Source organism: Xenopus tropicalis, chromosome 1, assembly GCF_000004195.4.
Source record: "Xenopus tropicalis strain Nigerian chromosome 1, UCB_Xtro_10.0, whole genome shotgun sequence".
NCBI classification, from domain to species: Eukaryota; Metazoa; Chordata; class Amphibia; order Anura; family Pipidae; genus Xenopus; species Xenopus tropicalis.
Window position 1 is genome coordinate 103,326,100 of NC_030677.2, and position 22,786 is coordinate 103,348,885.

At 38.6% G+C, this 22,786-nt stretch overlaps 1 protein-coding gene across 4 annotated transcripts in view; it reads left to right on the forward strand.

Annotated features, from left to right (window-relative positions):
* Positions 1–22,397, forward strand: part of b4galt1l (beta-1,4-galactosyltransferase 1-like) — a 79,172-nt gene extending 56,775 nt beyond the window's left edge. For 2 of the 4 annotated variants that reach the window (XM_031905129.1, XM_002937945.4), the window contains exons 3-8: positions 3,901–4,017; positions 7,119–7,351; positions 13,871–14,058; positions 15,393–15,515; positions 21,361–21,465; positions 22,217–22,397. In XM_031905129.1, coding sequence (XP_031760989.1) covers positions 3,901–4,017; positions 7,119–7,351; positions 13,871–14,058; positions 15,393–15,515; positions 21,361–21,465; positions 22,217–22,391 — 941 coding nt within the window. In that variant the 3' untranslated portion in view covers positions 22,392–22,397. The remainder of the gene's footprint in view (positions 1–3,900; positions 4,018–7,118; positions 7,352–13,870; positions 14,059–15,392; positions 15,516–21,360; positions 21,466–22,216) is intronic. The other 2 variants (XM_031905134.1, XM_018097007.2) reach the window with 1 other exon arrangement.
* Positions 22,398–22,786: the final 389 nt, after the last annotated feature.

Below are 22,786 nucleotides of genomic sequence, written 5' to 3' on the forward strand. Positions count from 1 at the left end.
CTGAGCCCCTGGCTGGTTCCTTGCTCCTGACTAACAGTAACAATAAAATTGTAGCCTAACAGAGCATTCGTTTTTTGGCTGCTGGGGTCAGCGACCCCTATTTGATTGCTGAAAGAGTCAAAAGAAGGCTGCAAATAATTCAAAAACTTTAAAAAATAAATAATAAAGCCCAATTGAAAAGTTGCTTAGAACTGACCATTCTATGACTGCGGATCTGTTCCTAACTATATGATCAATTCCTGATCTGACCTGTGCCTGAACTGTAACTGCATATTTGTTAAAGCTTTCTGATTCCACATTATTGGGCTTATACCTGTTCTGCCTGTTCACCAGTGCCAGCTTTCTCCTAGTTCTTTGTATTAATGGCCTTGTTCCCCTGGCACATACAGAAACTTGTATGCTGACTAAGTTGATTGGATTTCTACAGAAGTGCGATCTATGCAAGATAAAATATGTCCAACAACTTACCACAGGGAGGAGGAGGCTCAGGTGCACGGCCCTGAGCTTTCAGCTAGGGGAACTAATATCACCATTTTTGGAAGAGCAGGTACTCACTAAGAAAATCTTCAGGCAGAATCCTTGGTTAAAAAGTAGCTTTATTAGAGTACAGCCTTACTCTCTGTGGTACTCTAATAAAGCTACTTTTTAACCAAGAATTCTGCCTGAAGATTTGCTCAGTGAGTGCCTGTTTTTCCAAAAAACAGCGAGAAGTGCGGTCTATCTTGAGTCTGGTTTTATACATGATGACTAGGTGCAGACATAGTAATGGTTCGGAATTTTTTTTAAAAGATAATAGAGTTGTTGAGAAACACAAAGCTGTTGCAATGTACTTTTGTTGGAAATGTTATGACCAAATCATCCCATATGAGGGCAGGCATGGATTTGCTGCCAAAGTCCGCAAATTTTGAAATAAAAATGTACCTTGAACTTGATCCTTGGACTTGATCCCAACTAAGATATTTAATGTTTATTTTTTAGTAGACTTATGGTACAAAGATCCAAATCCTTTATATGGAAACCTCAGAGGGAGGGCACAGGATACAGATGCTGGGGGCAGTGGCGGGCCGAGCCGACTAGGCACCCTAGGCAACCCGGTCGGCCACCTCGCCCCTGCACCTGTATCGCGCACCCTTCTGTGTATTTTGGCACGTATGCGCAGATGGGGGGGCAGCGATAAGAAGCGACGCGAAACAGATCGCAGACTAGAGGTAGACAGGAGAGGCTCCTGCCTGGCACCCCCCACCCGCCCTAGGCAGCTGCCTCTTCTGCCTACCCCTAGTTAGGTAGGGGTAGGCAGAAGTTGGAGGGAAGTTGGAGACCACCAGACAAACCATTGAGGGATGGAGTGAGTGGCAGCTGGGACTGTAGATGAGGGCACACTAGTACTTTGAAACATGGCGAAATATGAAATAGGGATGCCGTTCGGGATTCTGCCAAGATTCAGCCTTATTCAGCTGGATTTGGGTAAATCCATGGTCCTGGCTAAACTGAATCCAAATCCTTAAAATCATGTGACTTTTTGTCACATAAACACGAATGTGGATCTTTTTAACCCCTCAATAGCTTGATTTGCATATGCAAATTAGGATTTGGTTCAGTATTCGCCAGGATCTTTCATGAAGGATTCGGGGTTCGACCAAATCCCAAAATAGTGGATTCGGTGCGTTCTAAATATGAAGCCGTGCAGCAACAAACTACCTTCATTTAAGCCTGGGACCATGTATGAATAAAAAAGTGATGCAATTAGTTGTAAAATAAATTCTAGATTTCACACTACCTTCTATATGCATTCACCATTTTAAAGGGGTGGTTCACCTTTAAGTTAACTTTTAACATGTCATAGAATGGCCATTTCTAAGCAACTTTTCAATTGGTCTTCATTATTTTTAAAATTTTCAAATTATTTGCCTTCTTTTTCTACCCCTTTCCAGCTTTCAAATGGGGGTCACTGACCCCAGTAGCCAAAAACTATTGCTCTGTGAGGCTACAATCTTATTGTTATTTTTTATTACTTATCTTTCTATTCTGTCCCTCTACTATTCATATATCAGTCACTCTCTCAAACCACTCCCTGGTTACTAAGGTAAATTGGACCCAAGTAACCAAATAACTGCTGAAATTCCAAACTGGAAAGCTGCGGAACAAAAAAGCAAGATAATTAGAAAACTACCAATAATAAAAAATGAATACCAATCGCAAATTGTCTCAGAATAGCACTCTCTACGTCATACTAAAAGTTAACTCAAAGGTGAACAACCCCTTTAAAAAACAAATTGGATTAGAAGAAATGTTTTTTATATAGTTACTGGATTAATGTTCTTTTCTAACATTACTTTATGCCATAAAATGTATTGTTACACTACAGTGTATTGCAAAGTTACAGTATAAAATGTGTACAGAGACTCAAATATCATCAGCTTTATGCAAACATATTTGCTTTATGCACTGTTTAGTGCATTACTTTATTAAGTACATTGTTGTGCAATCTCATACAAATAAGCCAAGATTTCTGCCCTGCCTAAGAATTCCCCATCCTTCACGTCTTTCACTTGTTTAATATAGAGTCAACATGTTATGCAGCTCTTTTTGCAGGGACCACACAGGCCCCTAGGTTACCCAGTGTAGCCATATTTAATGAGAAATCAAGGAAGACAATCACTTGCAGCATTATTGTTGGCCTTGGTAAGAGGTTTGGAATCATCCTCTAATTGATGTATAGCGCTGGACATAGGTACACTGGGTAGTTAAATAGACTTTCATGCCACACAAATGTCTTTCTTGTTAGGTCTGTCCCTAGAAGTGTATACTATCTGAAGGGTTAATGTAATAAAAGTCTCAAAGTTTGCACTTGTTCTCATAACCTGAAGGTACCAATCAACTTCCATATAAAAATAGACATCTGGGAGCAGTGTGTTACTAGTGCAAACACTGGACTTTTTATTGCATTGGTCTCATGATTTTCTTGATTTTTTTGTTCACCTGTATGTGGCTGCTGTTTGACTGGAACTTAAATCATTTACAAACATGATGATTTATGTGCTGGTAAGGAGGTTTTTCTCATATGAGAAAAAAAGGTTATTATGGGGCAATGTTGCTAGTGCTGAAAGACTAACAATGGACCATAATTTAAATCAAATAGAGGTATGGATCTCTTCTAAAGAAAGCTCAGAAATACAGGAATGTCCTTTTTCATAGAATCTATTTTAAGCAAATAATTACATTTTTTTCATTTTTTTTCTTTGTAATAAAAAAACAGAACCTTGTACTTGATCCTAACTAAGTTGCATAAAACCATATTGGTGACAAAACAATCCTTTTGGGTTTATTTACTTTTAAAGGAGAAAGAAAGGTAAAAACTAAGTAAGCTTTATCAGAAAGGTTTATGTAAATACAGCCATAAGCACTTACAGTAATGCTGCACTGAGTCTCCTTTTTTGTAAACATGTTCTTCTGTGTTAGGCTTCCTCCTTTATTTCGGGGGCCAGAGTCTGCACAGCTCTCTCATCTCTCTTGCTCCCTCCATTAGAATTCATAAAACTCACTCCCCCCTCCCTTAGGAATGTGTAATCTGAGCTATAGCTGCTAAGCTGCAAGCAGGAAGCTATGAAGACCAAGCTAAAATGTCAGATGCAATCTTAAACAAACAGAGAAAGCTTATAGGGCTCTTTACTCAGGTATGATAATGTTTTCTGCAGAATAAATATAGCGTTTTAGGTGGCACTAATGTGCCAAAATGACTTTCCTTCTCCTTTAAATGTTACTAGTAGACTTTACGTATGGCGATCCGAATTACAGAAAAAAAAACTCCCCAGAAATCCCCAGGCAAACATTCCAGCTATTAGTTCCTATACCCTGTATAACAAACCTTTTTGATACTGATTAAAAGTTCTTCCTTTTCAGCTGAGGCAATCAAATGCAAAAATGAATTATTTCGTCTCATGAATAAATTAAGAAAGAGGGTTTCCTTAGATCAGGATGAAAACTTACCAAAATGTCCAGAGATTCCACCTGATTTAGGTAAGTGAAAGAAATAGCTTCAATGCAGTAAAATGCAGATTATAAATTAAAAACTGGTTTCTGTATGTTTATCATGCATAATGGCACATATATATTTTCATTCTCTTTATAATTTTGCCCTAAAAGTATTAGCCCAATGCTTTTACATTACCTCTCAACCAATGTTCCTCTATGACGGGGATGCCATATTTGTACAGCAGCAGTCCATTAGCCAACTAAACTGGTAAAGGGGATGGAAGATTTAAGCTATGAGGTGAGACTGTCGAGGTTGGGGTTGTTTTCTCTGGAAAAGAGGCGCTTGTGAGGGGACATGATTACTCTGTACAAGTACATTAGAGGGGATTATAGGCAGTTGGGGGATGTTCTTTTTTCCCATAAAAACGATCAACGCACCAGAGGCCACCCCTTTAGATTAGAGGAAGCAGTGTAGGTGGTTTTTCACAGTGAGGACAGTGAGGTTGTTACTTCCTAGTAATGTTGTAATGACAGATTCTGTTAATGCTTTTAAGAGGTGTCTGGATTAGGGATGTAGCGAACATCTCCAAACATGTTCGCGGACCCGTTCGCGGACTTTCGGCAAAACTCGCGAATATTCGCGAACTTTGCGAACCCCATAGACTTCAATGGGAAGGCGAACTTTAAAACCTAGAAAAGCCATTTCTGGCCAGAAAACTGATTTTAAAGTTGTTTAAAGGGTGCCACGACCTGGACAGTGGCATGCAGGAGGGGGATCAAGGGCAAAAATTTATCTGAAAAATACTTTGTAAAAAAAACGCCAAAAAAAACGCCAAAAAATAACGCCAAAAAAACCCGCCAAAAAAAACCCGCAAGCTATTCCTATGTATACGCAAAGGCGAAAAACCGAAGCGAAAAAACGCGGCGGAAAAAACGAGGCGCAAAAAAAACCGCGGCGAACCCAAAATGGCGAACATCGCCAAAAGTTCGCGAATTTGCGGACTTGCGAACACCCGATGTTCGCACGAATTAGTTCGCCGGCGAACAGTTCGCTACATCTCTAGTCTGGATGAGTTCTTGAACAAGCATAGCATCCAAGGCTATTGTGATACTAAAATCTACAGTTAGTATTACTGGTTGTATATATAGTTTATGTATGTAAGTGTATAGATTGGTGTGTGCTGGGTTTACTTGGAAGGGTTGAACTTGATGGACTCTGGTTTTTTTTCAACCCTGTGTAACTATGTAATTAGCATTAGACACTATAACTGACAGGCTGAGAAGGTACAGTCAGGTCAGGTTGGTCAGGTTTTGAAACATCAAGTAACAATTTCTTACAAAAGCATCCCTATCAGTGAAAAATGATTTTCATGAGTCATTACAACAGTTTGGAGTGGTGTCACATGAAAAGTGGCTTAGGCAACATAAAGGGTCATTCTGACCCCTGATTCTAATTAACTGTTTATTGGGGGTTTTTTAACTGAAAATATTTACAGTACAGTGTTTAATGGTGTAACCAGGACAGATTACAAAGAGCTTCAAACAGGTAGCTTTCAACTGTCCATGATCAAAACAGAAGGAACGAAATGACAAAATGACAGCTTATTACTCCATGATAAACTTTTTCAGATCACTTTTGAATGGTTTATGTGGAAAATCGGGTATAGTTCTAATAAGTACAAATTTCTGGGCTACCCTGATTGCAAACTGATTGTATTTAAATAAAGTACAATCAATTCTGTCTTTCTAGCATGAATCGGGTAACTTTAGATCAGAGAGACAAAATATAACATACATAAGGGATTTTTATTTATAGATGCCATGGTTTTTACTGTTCATATGCTGTCTCGGCTGGTTCAGTCCCAATGTGCAAAGTGTACAGGCTAAATTTTGCTAATTTCTTGTGTTTTAAGTGGTCCTACAGTTACAGAAATATGGGCTTTATTTTTGTAGATCAAAGTTCCTCTTCTACAGTCTCCTTTTTGAAATTCTGTCATTCTTCATTCTGTTTCTGTAGCTTACGCTGGTGATGTTGCCCATAGTAATTAGATTTGAATGGTCACCTATAAGTTAGAAAACAAAAGCAAACATCTGGTTGGATGCTATGGGCAACATCACCTGTAATATTGGCGTACACTATCCGTTACTTGCCAATAAATTACTTTCCTATATTTTCACTGTCTCTTTAAAACTAGAACAATAAACCTTTTTATAATGTAACCTGAGGAGGTTGACAGAGAATCATCTTAATCTATTTATAAAGAGCCAGCAAGTTACACAGAGCTTTACACTCATTATAAAGATAGGAGGTGACTCTTGTGTAATGCCCCTGTCCCAGCAGAACACAGTTACAGGTGCCCATTCAGACACTTTTGGCAATTTCTGCAGTGCACTAATATATGTGTACTAGACCTTTTACATTATATACAGTGCTTCAAATTTAGATGCAGCTAATCCTTGTCAGTTTGCTAAGGGCTCAGTTAGGTAAGAACCTAGTTAAGGGCTTATTAAAAATGAAACATGATACAGTCACTCTTTAATCTGACAACAAGCAAGCTGAGGTATCTGTGTTTCGTAATTATGATTATACCTTTAACCCCTGTTGGATTGCAAATTACATCAATTATAAAATGTCATACGTTTATACAAAACAATCTAACCACAAGTCAAATTTTACTATGTTACAGTATGTCCTATCCTTGGCAATTTTTTAATTGAACTTTTTCAATAGTTTTATGTAATGCAGGGAAGAAAACCCAATTTGGGTTCCAAAATTGGAAACTCGGCCACTGGATTTTGGGGTATTCCATAAAAATCACTGGTGTCTGCCACAGGACACACAGCATTTACATCTACCCTAAAACAATTACAGGGACTAGGAAGTTTGCTATCCATTTTAAGGCAAACCATCAATCTAATATCTTATATTTTTAGATACCTGTCTGTGTGGCCTAAGATATGTGCAGAGGGGGGAGCAATTAGCTATAGTGAGGAATTCATCATAATGTTTAACGTCTTTAAACAATTATTTGCCCATGAGGTGTTAAAGCTCAGCAGAAGCACTGTGCCCTTCCAAAGCATATGCCCCAAAAATGAATGAGCGTTGCTTTACTGTATTTTGTATACTGTATTTTGTACTTTAACAGGTCCATTGGATATTAAGTTTGCGTATAATATGTCCCTCCTGAAGATCATTTCCCAAAATCCAAATTTACAACCCGGAGGACACAGCAGGCCCAAGTACTGTACAGCTCTGCAGAAGATTGCCATTATAATCCCATTCCGTAATCGAGAATCTCATCTCAGGACCTGGCTGTACTACATGCACCCATTCCTACAGCAGCAGCAGGCAGATTATGGTGTATATGTGGTTGAACAGGTAACAAGCTAAAATATATAAATCATATGATAAGGCGCCTAGCATTAAATTTTGTTAAATTTTGAATGCACAAGGCAATAATATCTATACCCTGTGATCATCTGGCTAGTTTAACAGTTCTATAAAAGTAATCACTATTTAAATATAAATGTGGGGCTGAAAAAGAGGACCAGGCAAGATGTAGTAGTTCCACACCAGCAACACAAGAGAAAGGTCACATCTCTATTAAGGTCTAATATTTGTATAGTACCAAATAGGAGAGTCACTTGCAAAACAAAATTCTCACTAAATGTATATACAAGCATGAGATTCGTTATACAGAAACCCATTACATTATCCAGGAAGTTCGGGAATTATAGAAAGGCCATCTCCCATAGACTCCATTATAAGCAAATAATTCATATTTTTAAAAATGATTTTCTATTTCTCTGTAAATATGAAAAAAAGTACAGGTATGGGATCCCTTATCCAGAAACCCATTATCCAGAAAGTTCCAAATTACAGAAAGGCCATCTCTCATAGACTCCATTATAAGTAGATAATTCTAGTTTTTAAAAATGATTTCCTTTTTCTCTGTAATTATAAAACAGTACTTTGTACTTGATCCCAAGTAAGATATAATTAATCCTTATTGGGGGCAAGACAAGCCCATTGGGTTTATTCAACATTTAAATGATTTTTAGCAGACTTAAGTTATGGAGATACAAATTACAAAAAGATCCCTTATCCAGAAAACCCCAGGTCCCAAGCATTCTGGATAACAGGTCCCATAGCTGTACTTTGTACTTGATCCAAAATAAGATATAATTAATCCTTATTGGAGGCAAACCAATCCCATTGGGTTGATTTCATGTTTAAATGATTTTTCAGTAGAGATCCAAATTATAGAAAGATAATTATTATTATAATTATTATTTGAAACACCCTAGGTCCTGAGCATTCTGGATAAAAGGTCCTATATCTGTACATATTTATAAAAACAAAAAAGGCTGTTGCACAAAAAAGGGTTTTATTCAGACATTGACATTTCAGCCCTCACAGGGCTAATTGCTAATGTGGTGCCGTTATTTAAAAAGGGATCCCGTTCTCAGCCTGAAAACTATAGGCCTGTTAGTCTGACATCAGTAGTAGGAAAACTTTTGGAAGGGGTAATAAGGGATAGGGTACTTGAATACATTGCAGTTCACAATACTATTAGTTTGTGCCAGCATGGTTTTATGCGTAACAGATCTTGCCAGACTAATTTAGTTGCCTTTTATGAGGAGGTGAGTAGGAACCTTGATGCTGGAATGGCAGTTGATGTCATCTACTTGGACTTTGCTAAAGCGTTTGATACAGTACCTCACAGAAGGTTAATGATCAAATTAAGGAATATTGGCCTAGAACATAATATTTGTAATTGGATAGAGAACTGGCTGAAGGATAGAGTACAAAGAGTGGTTGTAAATGGAACATTTTCTAATTGGACCAGTGTGGTTAGTGGAGTACCGCAGGGGTCAGTCCTTGGGCCTTTGCTGTTTAACTTGTTTATTAATGACCTGGAGGTGGGCATAGACAGTATTGTTTCTATTTTTGCTGATGACACTAAATTGTGCAAAACTATAAGTTCCATGCAGGATGCTGCCGCTTTGCAGAGCGATTTGACAAAATTAGATAACTGGGCAGCAAACTGGAAAATGAGGTTCAATGTTGATAAGTGCAAAGTTATGCACTTTGGTAGAAATAATATAAACGCAAACTATCTACTGAATGGTAGTGTGTTGGGGGTTTCCTTAATGGAGAAGGATCTAGGGGTTTTTGTTGATAACAAGTTGTCTAATTCCAGGCAGTGTCATTCTGTGGCTACTAAAGCAAATAAAGTGCTGTCTTGTATAAAAAAGGGCATTGACTCAAGGGATGAGAACATAATTTTGCCCCTTTATAGGTCCCTGGTAAGGCCTCACCTTGAGTATGCAGTGCAGTTTTGGGCTCCAGTCCTTAAGAAGGATATTAATGAGCTGGAGAGAGTGCAGAGACGTGCAACTAAACTGGTTAAGGGGATGGAAGATTTAAACTATGAGGTTAGACTGTCGAGGTTGGGGTTGTTTTCTCTGGAAAAGAGGCGCTTGCGAGGGGACATGATTACTCTGTACAAGTACATTAGAGGGGATTATAAGCAGTTGGGGGATGTTCTTTTTTCCCATAAAAACAATCAACGCACCAGAGGTCACCCCTTTAGATTAGAGGAACGGAGCTTCCATTTGAAGCAGCGTAGGTGGTTTTTCACGGTGAGGGCAGTGAGGTTATGGAATGCCCTTCCTAGTGATGTGGTAATGGCAGATTCTGTTAATGCCTTTAAGAGGGGCCTGGATGAGTTCTTGATCAATCAGAATATCCAAGGCTATTGTGATACTAATATCTACAGTTAGTACTAGTGGTTGTATTTATAGTTTATGTATGTGAGTGTATAGATTGGTAGGTGTGGGTTAGGTGTGCTGGGTTTACTTGGATGGGTTGAACTTGATGGACACTGGTCTTTTTTCAACCCTATGTAACTATGTAACTATGTAACTATGTATTTATTATCTTGATTAAAAAGGCACACTACTGCCATTTGTTGGTATTGAGGTTTAAGGTGGCTTGTAACCAACACTGGTAAAATGATGAGGTTTCAGGCAAATAGACAGCATAACCAAGCTTCCCACTCTGAAAACCCCATGTCAATAGTTTCTCCTTTGCCACTATGTGGAACTATGGAATGGCACAATCTGATAAGACAGGGTGGGGGCATACAATTTTGGCATAAACAAATGGTAGATGTAAGCTTGGCACCTATAAACGTCTCTAGGAGTATGTTTTGTCCTTTGCCATAATATTCTTAAGAGAAGTTCTCCATTGCTATGGAATGGTGGTGGTTTTGTCCTTTTTCACAATGCACTGCTAACTAGTTCTCCAGGTTACAGTATGTAGTGATTGGAAGTAATTGGTCAAATGGCAGGTGTGTGATTTGGGGGTACACAAATTGCATAGTCAAACTCAGCACCCATAAAAGGAACATGTTTTGTGCTTAAACTGCTCAATAGTTTTGCTATACAATGGAATGGAGTAATCTGATTGGACAAATGGGCAGACATGTAATTTTTGCCCGTAAATGGATCGTAGAGAATTAAACTCAGCATGTAACATTTTGTTGCATTCCATGTCTAAATTCATTATTTGTGGTAACATGAAATAACATATTAGATGGTGCCCTGGGTTATGCAGGGTGATACTATACAGGGGCTCCACATTTGCTTTTTAACTAAAAGTACCTGTTTATGGCCTTGGATGAGAGAATGATCCCTGAGAAGTTTTGTTGCATTTGACCACATCCCAACGCATAAAGTACACACAGTGTTGGACTGGGATCAGGGCCCATCAGAAAATCTCACCCCTGGGGTCCATTAAACACATAATTCTGCTGCGTCACAACCCCTGCTGTCATTGCTGCCCACCCAGCGCTACACAGACAAGCAGGGTCATATAAACAAGTTAAAAGAGAAGCTTCTGGCCCCAGAAAATGCATTAAACATGGGGCTAGTCATATTCTTCATTTCCCAGGGTGCCACAACCATGTGACTTGTGCTCTGATAAACTTCAGTCACACTTTACTGCTGCAAGTTGGAGTGATATCACCCCACTCCCTTCCCCCCCCAGCAGCCGATCAGCAGAACAATGGGAAGGTTCTCAATAGTAGTGATGAGTGAATGTGTCCTGTTTGGCTTTGCCGTAAAATGAGCAAAACTGCAGAAAAATTGGCAAAACTGCAAAAAATTTAGCTAGCGCTTGACTTTTTTGCTGTGACTGCAACTTTTTTTTTGTTGCGGCCGCTACTTTTTTTAATGCAACTTTTTCCTCACTCAGCAAATTTTTATTGCAGTAATTTTTTCACAGCGAATCCATGCCTGGCGAAGAAAATTCGCTCATCACTACTAAATAGTAAGTCTATGAAGATTTTCATTCATCCAGGTCATGGTATATCTAGTATAAATAAATTTGAAGCAACTGGACTTGTTTAGTAATCATTGAAGACGTTTCACTACTCATCCGAGCAGCTTCTTCAGTTCAACTGAAGGACAAAACCACCACCATTCCATAGCAATGGAGAACTTCTCTTAAGAATATTATGGCAAAGGACAAAACATACTCCTAGAGACGTTTATAGGTGCCAAGCTTACATCTACCATTTGTTTATGCCAAAATTGTATGCCCCCACCCTGTCTTATCAGATTGTGCCATTCCATAGTTCCACATAGTGGCAAAGGAGAAACTATTGACATGGGGTTTTCAGAGTGGGAAGCTTGGTTATGCTGTCTATTTGCCTGAAACCTCATCATTTTACCAGTGTTGGTTACAAGCCACCTTAAACCTCAATACCAACAAATGGCAGTAGTGTGCCTTTTTAATCAAGATAATAAATAAAGAGCCCTGTGAGGGCTGAAATGTCAATGTCTGAATAAAATCCTTTTTTGTGCAAGAGCCTTTTTTGTTTTTATAAATATGTACAGATATAGGACCTTTTATCCAGAATGCTCAGGACCTAGGGTAGTTCTCCTTTAAATCAATTTTTAGTGGGATGTAGACAGCGAAAGATGTAGACAGTGATAATTTGAAACGATTTGCAATTAGTCTTCACTTTTTATTTTTTTTGTGGTTTTTCAGTAATTTAGATTTTGTTTAAAAGCTCTCCAGTTTGGAATTTCAGCAGCTATCTAGTCGCTAGGGTATTGTTTGCCTTAGCAACCAGGCAGCGGTTTAAATGACTGGAATTTGAATAGGAGAGTAACAAATAATAAGTAACAATAATAATAAAATTGTAATTGTTTTTGGCTGTCGGGGTCAGTGACCCCCATATTATAGCTGGACAGATGTATAAGTTAAAGTCAAATAATTCAAAAACTATAAAAAAATAATATATTAAAAGTTACCACTCTCCTAATTTAGGGAAACCTATTCATTGCATCTTGACTAATCAGATATCAACTTTCTTTATGCAGTATATTTCTTATTTTTCATATGTACCCGAACCATTTAGATTGTAAGCTCTTGCAAGTGAAGCCCTCTGATCCTATTCTTACTCTGTAACCCTTTTTTTGTTAAATTATTGTAAGACCTACTCTGTTCCTTACAGGGGCGTAACAGACCCTGTGGTTGCAGGGGGGCCCAGGAGTATAGGGGGCCAAATAAGGCCCTAATTATAGAGCAATTTCAATATATCTTGATAAAATAGGTCAACTATAGGTGCCCCAAAATAAATTTGCTGTTGGGCTTGTAACATCTAGTTACGCCACTTTAAATTAATGTTAAGTGCTGAAAAAATTGCTGACGCTATACAAATAGATGGCGATGAATAAATACAAAATTAGGAAATTTTTTAGAGCAATAAAACTGTCACCTAGGAAAACTGGCACATACTTACTATGCCCTGAATAGTTTGCCCTGAATATATAGATGTCACATGAATTGCTGGCCTACAAGGTCAGTCACTTCTAGTATCATAATTGTGTCCTTATTATGTCCAGAATTTGAAGTCAGTGCTGCTGTTTTGTGGGGAGTGCCTATGTAGGTGTGGGTGTATATATAATGAATCATTTGGTATTATGAGGTGTGTCCAAATCTATTTAGTAACATTATTCAAAATCTCTGTGCTAATGGCATGCACTTTTAGCCGCAGTCTTACGCAACATATGTCATCATTTCAGAACCTCAGAATTTCCAGTGAAAGCCAAGGCATGTCTGTGGAACATTAGCTGCTGTTGTAGGCTTTAATCTGATTTTGTCTCTTTGAAAAATATTCAGGAAATGTTTCTGATATTATCTACAGCTTTTCTTGAATAGAATAAACTGAAGTCATTTTTAAATTTTAAATAAGTGATGGGCCAAATAATTGGCCAGGCATGGATAAGCAGCAAATTTCTGCATTTTGCCATTGGCGGATTTATTTGCGAAACGAATACCGATTTGTGACAAAATTTTCATTTTTATGTGTGCCAACGTTTTCGTAAACCTGCACTAGAATTTCGTATGCATTTTGTTTCGCTGGGTCAAAAAAAGGCATTTTGCTTCTTGTGGGAAAAAACACAAGAAGTAAAGCCCATTGACTTGATTTGGTGTGAGAACCATACACCCATTGACTGCAATGCATTTGGCAAAAATTTGGTGAAATGTTGTCATTTCATGTATTTTTCAGCATCCTCAATACTGTCAGAAAGCTTTCCTCTACTTTTTTCTGGGGGAAAATACCACCTCCCAATGTTAAAATTCATACGCCATTTTGCCTAATTCAAGTTCTGTTGAAGAAAAGGAAACAAACACAACTTTATTTAGGCACTCCATTATGATCGAGTAAAGTCTCTGGTATTATGGTAATTTCTAGTTCTAATAGAACTCAATAAAAAAGTAGAATGTGTCCAGTTTGTGTTTAGTGGTCGTGTATATATCGTATAATGTTTTTCTGTTTGAGAATCCTAACTTCTACTTTTCTTATATTTTTCCCTGCAGACAGAAGATACATTGTTCAACCGAGCCAAGCTGATGAATGTGGGTTACTCAGTAGCAATAAAAGACTATAATTATACCTGTTTTATCTTCACTGATGTGGACATTATCCCCATGGATGGGAGAAATCTCTTCAGGTGCTCTGACAATCCCAGGCATATGGCAAATTCTGTGGACAAGTTCAACTTTAAGTATGTGCTACATCAATTAACTACATCAATATATGGGAAGCCCTGTGGCTCATGGTGGTATGGAATGAAAATGTGTATTTAGCCTCTACATAATAAACTGCATTTTATTTAAAGGCAGAGCTTCCCAAACTGTAAGCTATTTAAAAGGAGACCAGACTGAACAGTAGTTTAATTTGGGTCTGTTTGCTACCAGAGGCGGGCCAAGCCATCTGGGCACCCTCCCCACCACCATGTGTGTGCCCTAGCCTCTTATGTCAACCCCTAGTTATGGCCCTATTTGCTACCCTGGATACTGATGAAAATATACTGTATATTTATATGATACAGGTATAGGTTCAGTTTTCCAGAAACCTGTTAACCAGAAAGCTCCCAAATTATGGAAAATGATTTCCTTTTTCTTTGTAATAACAAAACAGTACCTTGTACTTAACCCCAACTAAGACATCATTAATCCTTACTGGAGGGTTACTGTATTTATTTCGTTTTTTACTTCGGAAAGATCACTTATCCAGGAAACCCCAGGTCCTGAGCATTCTGGATAACAGGTCCCATACCTGTATTAATACTGTACGTTTGGTATGGTATGTGGAAAAATGTTGGCATAAAGACCATCATTATCATATTTTATATACTGCCAACAAGTTATGCAAGGCTTTATATTCATTTAAAATATTAATTGAACAAACAAGGGTTACCGAACAATAATGCCGTCATAGGGCCCTACTCACAAGAGCTTACAATCTAAAAGCAGGTAATATTCAGGGTTCACACTCAAAGGCTAAGTTGCAATTTACTTAAAGGAATAGTTCAGTATGAAAATGGGCAAAATAGATAGACTGTGCCAAATAAAAAATGTTTTCAATATAGTTAGTTAGACAAAAATGTCATCTATAAGGGCTGCAGTGGGCAGATGTCTAATATAATGGCCAGAACTCTACTTCCTGCTTTCAGCCTAAGCTGTTAGCAGTCAGTAGCCACTCAGTGACTTAAGGGGGGCCATATGGGCCATAATTGTTCAGTCAGTTTACATTTGAATCTGACCTGCGTGCTGGCAAACTAACTGAACAGTTATGTCCCATGTGCCCCCCCAACTAAGAGGTTAGAGACCTGAAAGCAGGAAGCAGAGTTCTGGTTAGTATGTTAGACATCTGCTCACTGCAGCCTTAATAGATTACATTTTTGCCTAACTAACTATATTAGAAATATTTTTCATTTTGCGCAGTCTATTCATTTACCCGTTTCATTTTTACACTGAACTGTTATTTTAAATGCTGAACTTGTAAGAAACTGAGTACCAGCACCTTAGTAAATTTAATGTGCATCTTGTCTTTTAGATTACCCTATAATGACATCTTTGGAGGAATTGTGGCATTTACAAAGGAACAATTTATCAAAGTAAATGGATTCTCAAATGTGTTCTGGGGTTGGGGAGGAGAAGATGATGAACTGTTTCAAAGGTATGCATATATACATAGGAGGGTGACTTTTTTGTTTGGGGAGGCTAAAGATGGCCCATACACAGATTGAACTACTGCTAATGTGAGACTTAGTGGATTCGCTGCTGGCGTAAAAAATTAACCTCCCAACTACCTCTTGCCGTTCCCACTGACTCCCAGGGATACTGTACAAAAGTGCGAGTGGGGGTGCTTTTTTTTACCCTAAAATGTTTAGGATGTAAAAGTATTCATACGTGCACTTCTGTTAGGGGATCTGCAAACATTTGAATTCACGTTTATTTGTAATGGTTTTTCAGTTATTTAGCTTTTTGTTCAGCAGCAGCTCTCCATTTGGTATTTCAGCAGCTATCTGGTTGCTAGGGTCTTATTTACCCTAGCAACCAGGTAGTGGTTTAAACAAGAGATGGGAATATGAATAGTTAAGGGGCCTACTTGGAAAAATAAGTAATACAAAATTATAATAATAATACAATTGTAGCCTCACAGAGCAATATTTTTTGGCCCCCATTTTGAGAGAGGCAGAAGAGAAAGGCAAATTATTCAAAAAAATTAATTAGGAAGACCAATTGCAAAGTTGCTAGGATTAGGCCATTTTATAACATACTAAAGGTTAACTTAAAACTGAACCGCACCTTTAGATGTGTTTATGTTAGTTTTATAGCAAGAAAGGCAGTGGGTACTGACTCCCCAGGCACATTATATGCAGTGAGACGCAGTCCATACTTACAAAACCAGCACATTATATAAAGTGAAACACAGTGGGTACGGACGGCAGATATTCAGGCCCTGGCACTATAACACTGGCACAGATACACAACATTGGCTCCACTGTAACTTACAATGACAAAAATAAAAAAAAAATAGTAAGTGCAAAAAACAACAACAAATATATAAACACACAATGAGCTTTTTCAGAGGGAAAGAGTTATCTTGCCCTCCATCTGTTAGGGTAGGTGATAGATTATAAATTATTATAGATGTCAGGTCACGCAAAAAAACAATTTAATGTCAGCTAGTGATTCTTTAGAACTGTATAGAACCTGTGGGATGAAAACTGCAGCAAAAGTTGAGAGTTGGTTCTTAGGTAAAGTTACAGCTGCAGATTCTTCTTTTCAGTCTTCATTTCTGTACTGCTTCCAGTTTGCAAAATCTCTGATCCCTGTGTGCATCTGTGCTCTGATTGGTCAATTTTACTGTCTGTCAAGAAAGCTGTGCTCTGATTGGAGAATCCACAAGAAGAAAGATCCAATCGGAGCACAGCAAAACGGGCTTGCAGAAACAGATTTCCAGGACAGTGCAGAAACAGAGTAAGGTTTATTTTTTTGTTTTGTTTTTTTTTTAATGTGCCAAGCAGGTTTGGGGAGGCTTAGCCTCCCCTAGCCTTATGGAAAATCCGCCTATGCATATATAAAATGAAAAGTGAACATTTTTTGAAGACAAGACTATGCTTTGCTTAGTAAATACCCTCAAGTTTCAAGTTTATTGTCATATACAAATAACAATGAAGCATCATTACTGTAATGAAATTTTTTTTTGACCCGTGTTCCTCCCAACTTTACATAGACAAAAAAAAAATACAAATATTAAATATAATAAAAGTGTGCAATAAAGGTTCAAGTATTTACAATAAAAAAATGCAATGAAATAGAGAAAGAGGCATATTAGATTATAGGGTGACATAAGGGCTCTGGTTGTAGAGATTCCAGCACTCTGCTCAGGCAAAAAAAGATATAAAAAGTGCATCAATTTTCACAGACTTCCTATAGGTCTGACAATGTAACCAGAAAAAAAATCATTAAAAGAGGAGAACCCTCTAAATCAGTGCTGTCCAACTTCTATGGTGCCGAGGGCCGGAATTTCTCTAGCATACATGGTGGAGGGCCGCTAATGGAAGCCAGTTTTCCACTCCCCTTTTTGAAGCCACACCCACTTCAAACCACACCTATTTTATCACAATGGTGGTAACACAGCAAAATCCCAAATGCTTGGTCCTTACTGTGGGGATATCAACCATCATTCCATATGCCTCCTCCTCCCCTGTGGATAGCAGAGCAACCCCCAGTACATAATTACACACCTTAGGGACCATTTAATGGCTATTTCCAACTGCTAACAAACTCCCACAACAAACCCCTGCCAGGTTCACCTCCCACAAGCAGCATAGGGCAAGCAGAGTATGGCACACACAGGCAGCACTCTGCCTGTCCTATGCTGTCTGTGTGTGCCATACTCTGCCTGTCCTACCCTGCCTATGTGTGCCATACTCTGCCTTCTCTATGCTGCCTCTGTGTACCATACTCTGCCTGCCCTACCCTGACTGTGTGTGCCATACTCTGCCTGCCCTACCCTTCCTGTGTGTGCCATACCCTCCCTGACCTATGCTGCCTGTGTGTGCCATACTCTACCTGCCCTATGCTGGCTGTATGTGCCATACTCTGCCTACAGTACCTATGTCTGAGGTGTGAAGAAGTGAACAATGGGAGTGATTACAGCCTGAGCCTAAGGTGTGAACACTGCAGGGGGTGAACCATGCAGGTATTAAAAGGTGTGAAAAACACAGGGGATTACATATTTAAACAATACAGTGGGATTACAGCCTGAATCTGAGGTGAGAACCATGCAGGGGGCCAGTTAATCTCATTACTGATACCATTTAATGCTTACTCAAAGGTAAGCCATCAAAGCAGCCAGACAGGTGGGGGGCCACACAGAGGGGGGTCATGCGGCCCGCGGGCCGCCAGTTGGACAGCACTGCTCTAAATGCAGAATTACTGCTGCAAAATTCTTTATTACTGGTTACCAAACACCAAAGTATATTTATCATGCTGTGTAAAAAGTGGAGTGAAGTATTACCGGTGATGTTGCCCAGGGCAACCAATTAGCAATTAGATTTCAACAGTTAGAAAACAAGAGCAAAGCATCTTATTGGCTTCTCTGAGTAACATAATTGGTAATGTTTTACACAGCATGATAAATATACCCCTTCAAGTGTTTTGTATGACACTTGAGAAAGTGCATGTAATGCCTGAAACATGCTGTGTGTTTGATAGTCAGCAATAAAGCATTGTGCAGCTGTAATTCTGTATTTAGAGAACTCTCCTCTTTTATTAATTCTTTTGTAGACATATGTGCTCATTTACGTTCAAAATGCAGTGAGCAAAGTGCAAGCGGAATTACCATGTTTTTTTCAACAATGCACCATTTTCCCAAGAATTCTTGCATCTTCGTGGACGCAAATGGTTGGTGCAATTGCCCTGCTTCTACCATATTAGTGCCTGATTTGGCAAAATAGACACAACTGTGCACGTGTTTCGTTGCTAAGCAGGCACAATTGCACCAAATTAATAATAATCTTATCCATTCTGCATGCAAGTGACATATTCTCCCTATTCTTTTAGTGCAACTAAGATGCGGTGATTGACACAGGGTGCAAAGGGAACCCTGAAGCTACCGCTTGGTCAGGAGGTGGCTTGCCATTATGCTAATTCATTCCCTCCTATATGTGTTTGGGCCCCAAAAGGCTGCTGGTGAACAATAGCATCTGCAGGGTCCATTATCCTCACAGGTCTTTAATTTACACTTGCTAGTGTTGCTGCCTGGTACATGATTGCATTCAACAATGTAAAAAATGACTAGCAACTGTGGTTATATTGACTATTGTGTATGTAATGCCTCTTGCAAAAGTCAGAGCCAATAATATACAAATAATAGATGATTTCTAAAGTGACACATAGGTTAATTTTTTCTAGGCATAATTCCAAAGACGTTACACCCAAAATAAATTGTGAACACACGTGTGTGTACGTGTATTTTGTCTTTTCCTGCCAGAGGGTAACACCCCTTGCATATGGAAAAAGTGTAATTTAAATACACTAACCCATCCATTCCAGTCACTAATCATCTCCTATTGAAGCTTCATCTTAAACCTTATAACCCTATAAGTTAAAATCACAGAAAAAATCCTACTTAATTGTTACTTGTACAGTTCAGAAATCTGGAAGAAGTGCTCTAAAACTTAGAAAAATAGATTAGGACAGCTGGTTGGGCTTGTTTTGAGTGTATAATCTGAATTGAAAATCTGGTTTAAAGATATGTAAACCTTGGAAATTTACATTCATATTTTCATTCCAAAGCTTTTAGCTGTTTCTAAACAACTCATATAATAAATCAGAAACCTTAGATGACATTTCTCATGACTTTCCGGACATTAGAACACTTCTCTGTTTTCCTGGACTGTACAATGCAAACACTTGCCAGCAGGTGGTGCTTACAAAAATGTATTATATTAGTGGTTTATAATAGCTTAATACCATTGAAGTTACCATTTTACTTTCATTTTATTACGGCTTTTATATTCTTTAAAGGAGCCTAACATATCTTAGTTATTTCCAATTAGTAGGGCTAAATGTTCTGTTGCTGTCCAAAGATGAGGGGAGATGGAGCAACACTGTATGGTTGCGTAGAGTATTTTTATAAGCTATGTACACCATTTTAATGTATAACACCAGTGGTTTGTATGTGATCCTAAAAGTGTTTTGAACAGATGAGGCCAGAGCTGAATGCTAGTGGTGAGCGAATCTTTCCCGCGAAACACTGCTACCGCACAACTTCTTTGGTGTGACCATGACTTTTTCCGCACTCTGCAAAGTTTTTACTTGGCGAATTTTTGCGGCTGTTTTGCGAAAAAATCAGCAACGGCAAAATGCAGAATTTAGCAGCGAATTCATGCGTGGTGAAAAGTTTTGCTCATCACTACTGAATGCTGAAATCCAAAATAAATGGCTCTGTTCAGGAAAAGAGCTCAATATAACTTTAAACAAACATTCATATTGGACCTTACACATTATCTTTAGAGGCCCTATTGCACCAGCCCCAGGTATTTTACATTAGTAAATTTAAAATGTATGCATATTGGGAATCAAACTAAGAAGTTTCCTGGCATTCATATTTTTTCCTTTTCCCCAAGATCATGTAGGAGATATGATACTCTGAAGTGTAAAGTGTAGATATACTCTAACCCACAAAATCTGATCAAAGTCTCCCATGAAGCTTAGCTCTAACAAGGAAGGACAATGTAATGTGTTTGTTAAAAACCCCTTAACCCCAGTGTCATCAGTTTCATTACATTTTTTTGCAGTTTTGCAAACATTTACGTGCAGCCAAAATTACATAGTTTGCTTATTATTATTAAAAATATATTTTTTTTTTACGCTGACTGACATAAAACACAAATCAAGTGCACAATGCTGCTGGCAAACTGTAACAGGATGAATGTAAGTCAGCCCAGGACTGATTGCAGATCTATGGGGAATAAAAAGAGAAAACCAATTTGCATTTACCCTTTAAAATACATAAAGAGAACACTTGATCAGCATTCCTTTACTTGTACCTGGGAATGCATGGTTAAGTATTTTCTCCATCTTTTTTTTCTGGCAGATGTGACCAAACAATGTTATATTGTTGGCTAAGAAAGTAGTTAATAACATTTTTTTTTTTTAAAAAAATCTTGGTTCAGTTATCTGTTGGAAAACATATTGAAATATTATTGCTTTTCAAAAATGTGGATAGGTTGGAGCCCATGGACTGACTGGGAGGCCATAAAATAAACCTGATGGGTGTCTGTGACCCATGGGCATGACAGCCCTATACTAACACCCTTCCAAATAATTATGCAATAAATGATTGTTAACCATTAACACTATGTCCTGGTGTCTGGTTTTTACATTTATGCTCTTTGTGTAACATGGTGATTCCAAAATTTTTGTTGCTGTAGCTGCTACAGTGTAGCACAATATCAACAATCAAGGGTGTTTAGTCACTGAACTGTTTTCTCTCTTCCTGCCAGAGTGGTGGCTATGGGAATGAAGGTTGAACGACCGGACCAAACAATTGCCAGATCCAAAATGATTTCTCATAAAAGAGATCCTGGTAATGAAAGTACAGGAAAGAGGTACCGTTAACTCATTTTATATTGATTTCCTTGACGGTTGAGAAAATAGGTTAGAGAATTTTTAATGATATGTAAGTAATTAGCAACAATCAGTTAGTATCAGTTTCGTAATATTTTGCTTTTTTTTAAAAAAAAATTGGAAATAAACATTGAGAGTTATGTTTCTGGCAATGCAAAAAAATTCCAAAGTATGGTGGAGATAGCAGTCACTCCTGAACAGACTGGCATCACTAGGTGACTATCAATCAGTAAACAGGGTTAAGAAAAAAGCCTGCTCTTTAGGAAGAACATGATTATGATCATGTTTATTTGGCAGGAATTTACAATATTTGCATGCATGGCTCTGTTAATCTTACTGCTCAGGGCTGGAACTAAGGGTAGGGGTAGGCAAAAGAGGCACCTGCCTCGGGCACAATTGGGGGGTGCCAGGCAGGAACCTCTCCTGCCTACCCCTAGCCCGTGCTCCTTCTCATTGCCCCCACTGCTTGTCATTATGTGGTGGGGACAATGGCCCCCCCATGCGCTTGACCGAACTGCGCGGCGGGGGTGGTGCAGGGGCAAGGTGGCCAACCAGGTTGCCTAGGGCGCCCGGTTGGCCCGCCCCTGATACTGCTGCTGCACTGAAATGTTTTTGTAAACCAAGCTGCATCTCACTGCAGCATGGCTCACTGTATTTTGCACACCTTTTTAAAACCTAGTCCATTTCTGGAACCTTTTGTCATTTTTTAATTCTGTTCTTTTTTTTGCCCAGCTTTCATCTCATAAAAAAAGCCCATGAACGTCTACATAAGGATGGACTGAATTCCCTGATTTACACCATCATCAGTATAACCAGTCATAAACTTTATACCAAAATCACAGTTGATATTGGGAACGGAGAAGATGCTTCCTCTACAGAAGGGATCCTCAACCTTTTTAACCTGTGAGCCACACTCAAATGTAAAAAAAAGATGGAGAGCAACACAAGCATGAAAAATGTTCCTGGGGTGCCAAATAAGGGATGTTATTGCCTATTTGGTAGCTCCTATGTGGACTGGCAGCCTAAATAAGGCTATGTTGGGAGGTACAACTGTTTTTTATGCAACCAAAACTTGCCTCCAATCCAGGAATTCAAAAATAAGCACCTGCTTTGAGGCCACTGGGAGCAACATCCAAGGGTTTGGGGAGCAATATGTTGCTCACGAACCACTGATTGGAGATCACTGCTCTACAGAATATTAGGGGTAAATAATTTAATTATCTATTTATTAACATTATTAATGCAAATTAAAACTGCATTCTTAGAAAATGTTGTTCATTAGCATCATTGTATCTCCAGTGA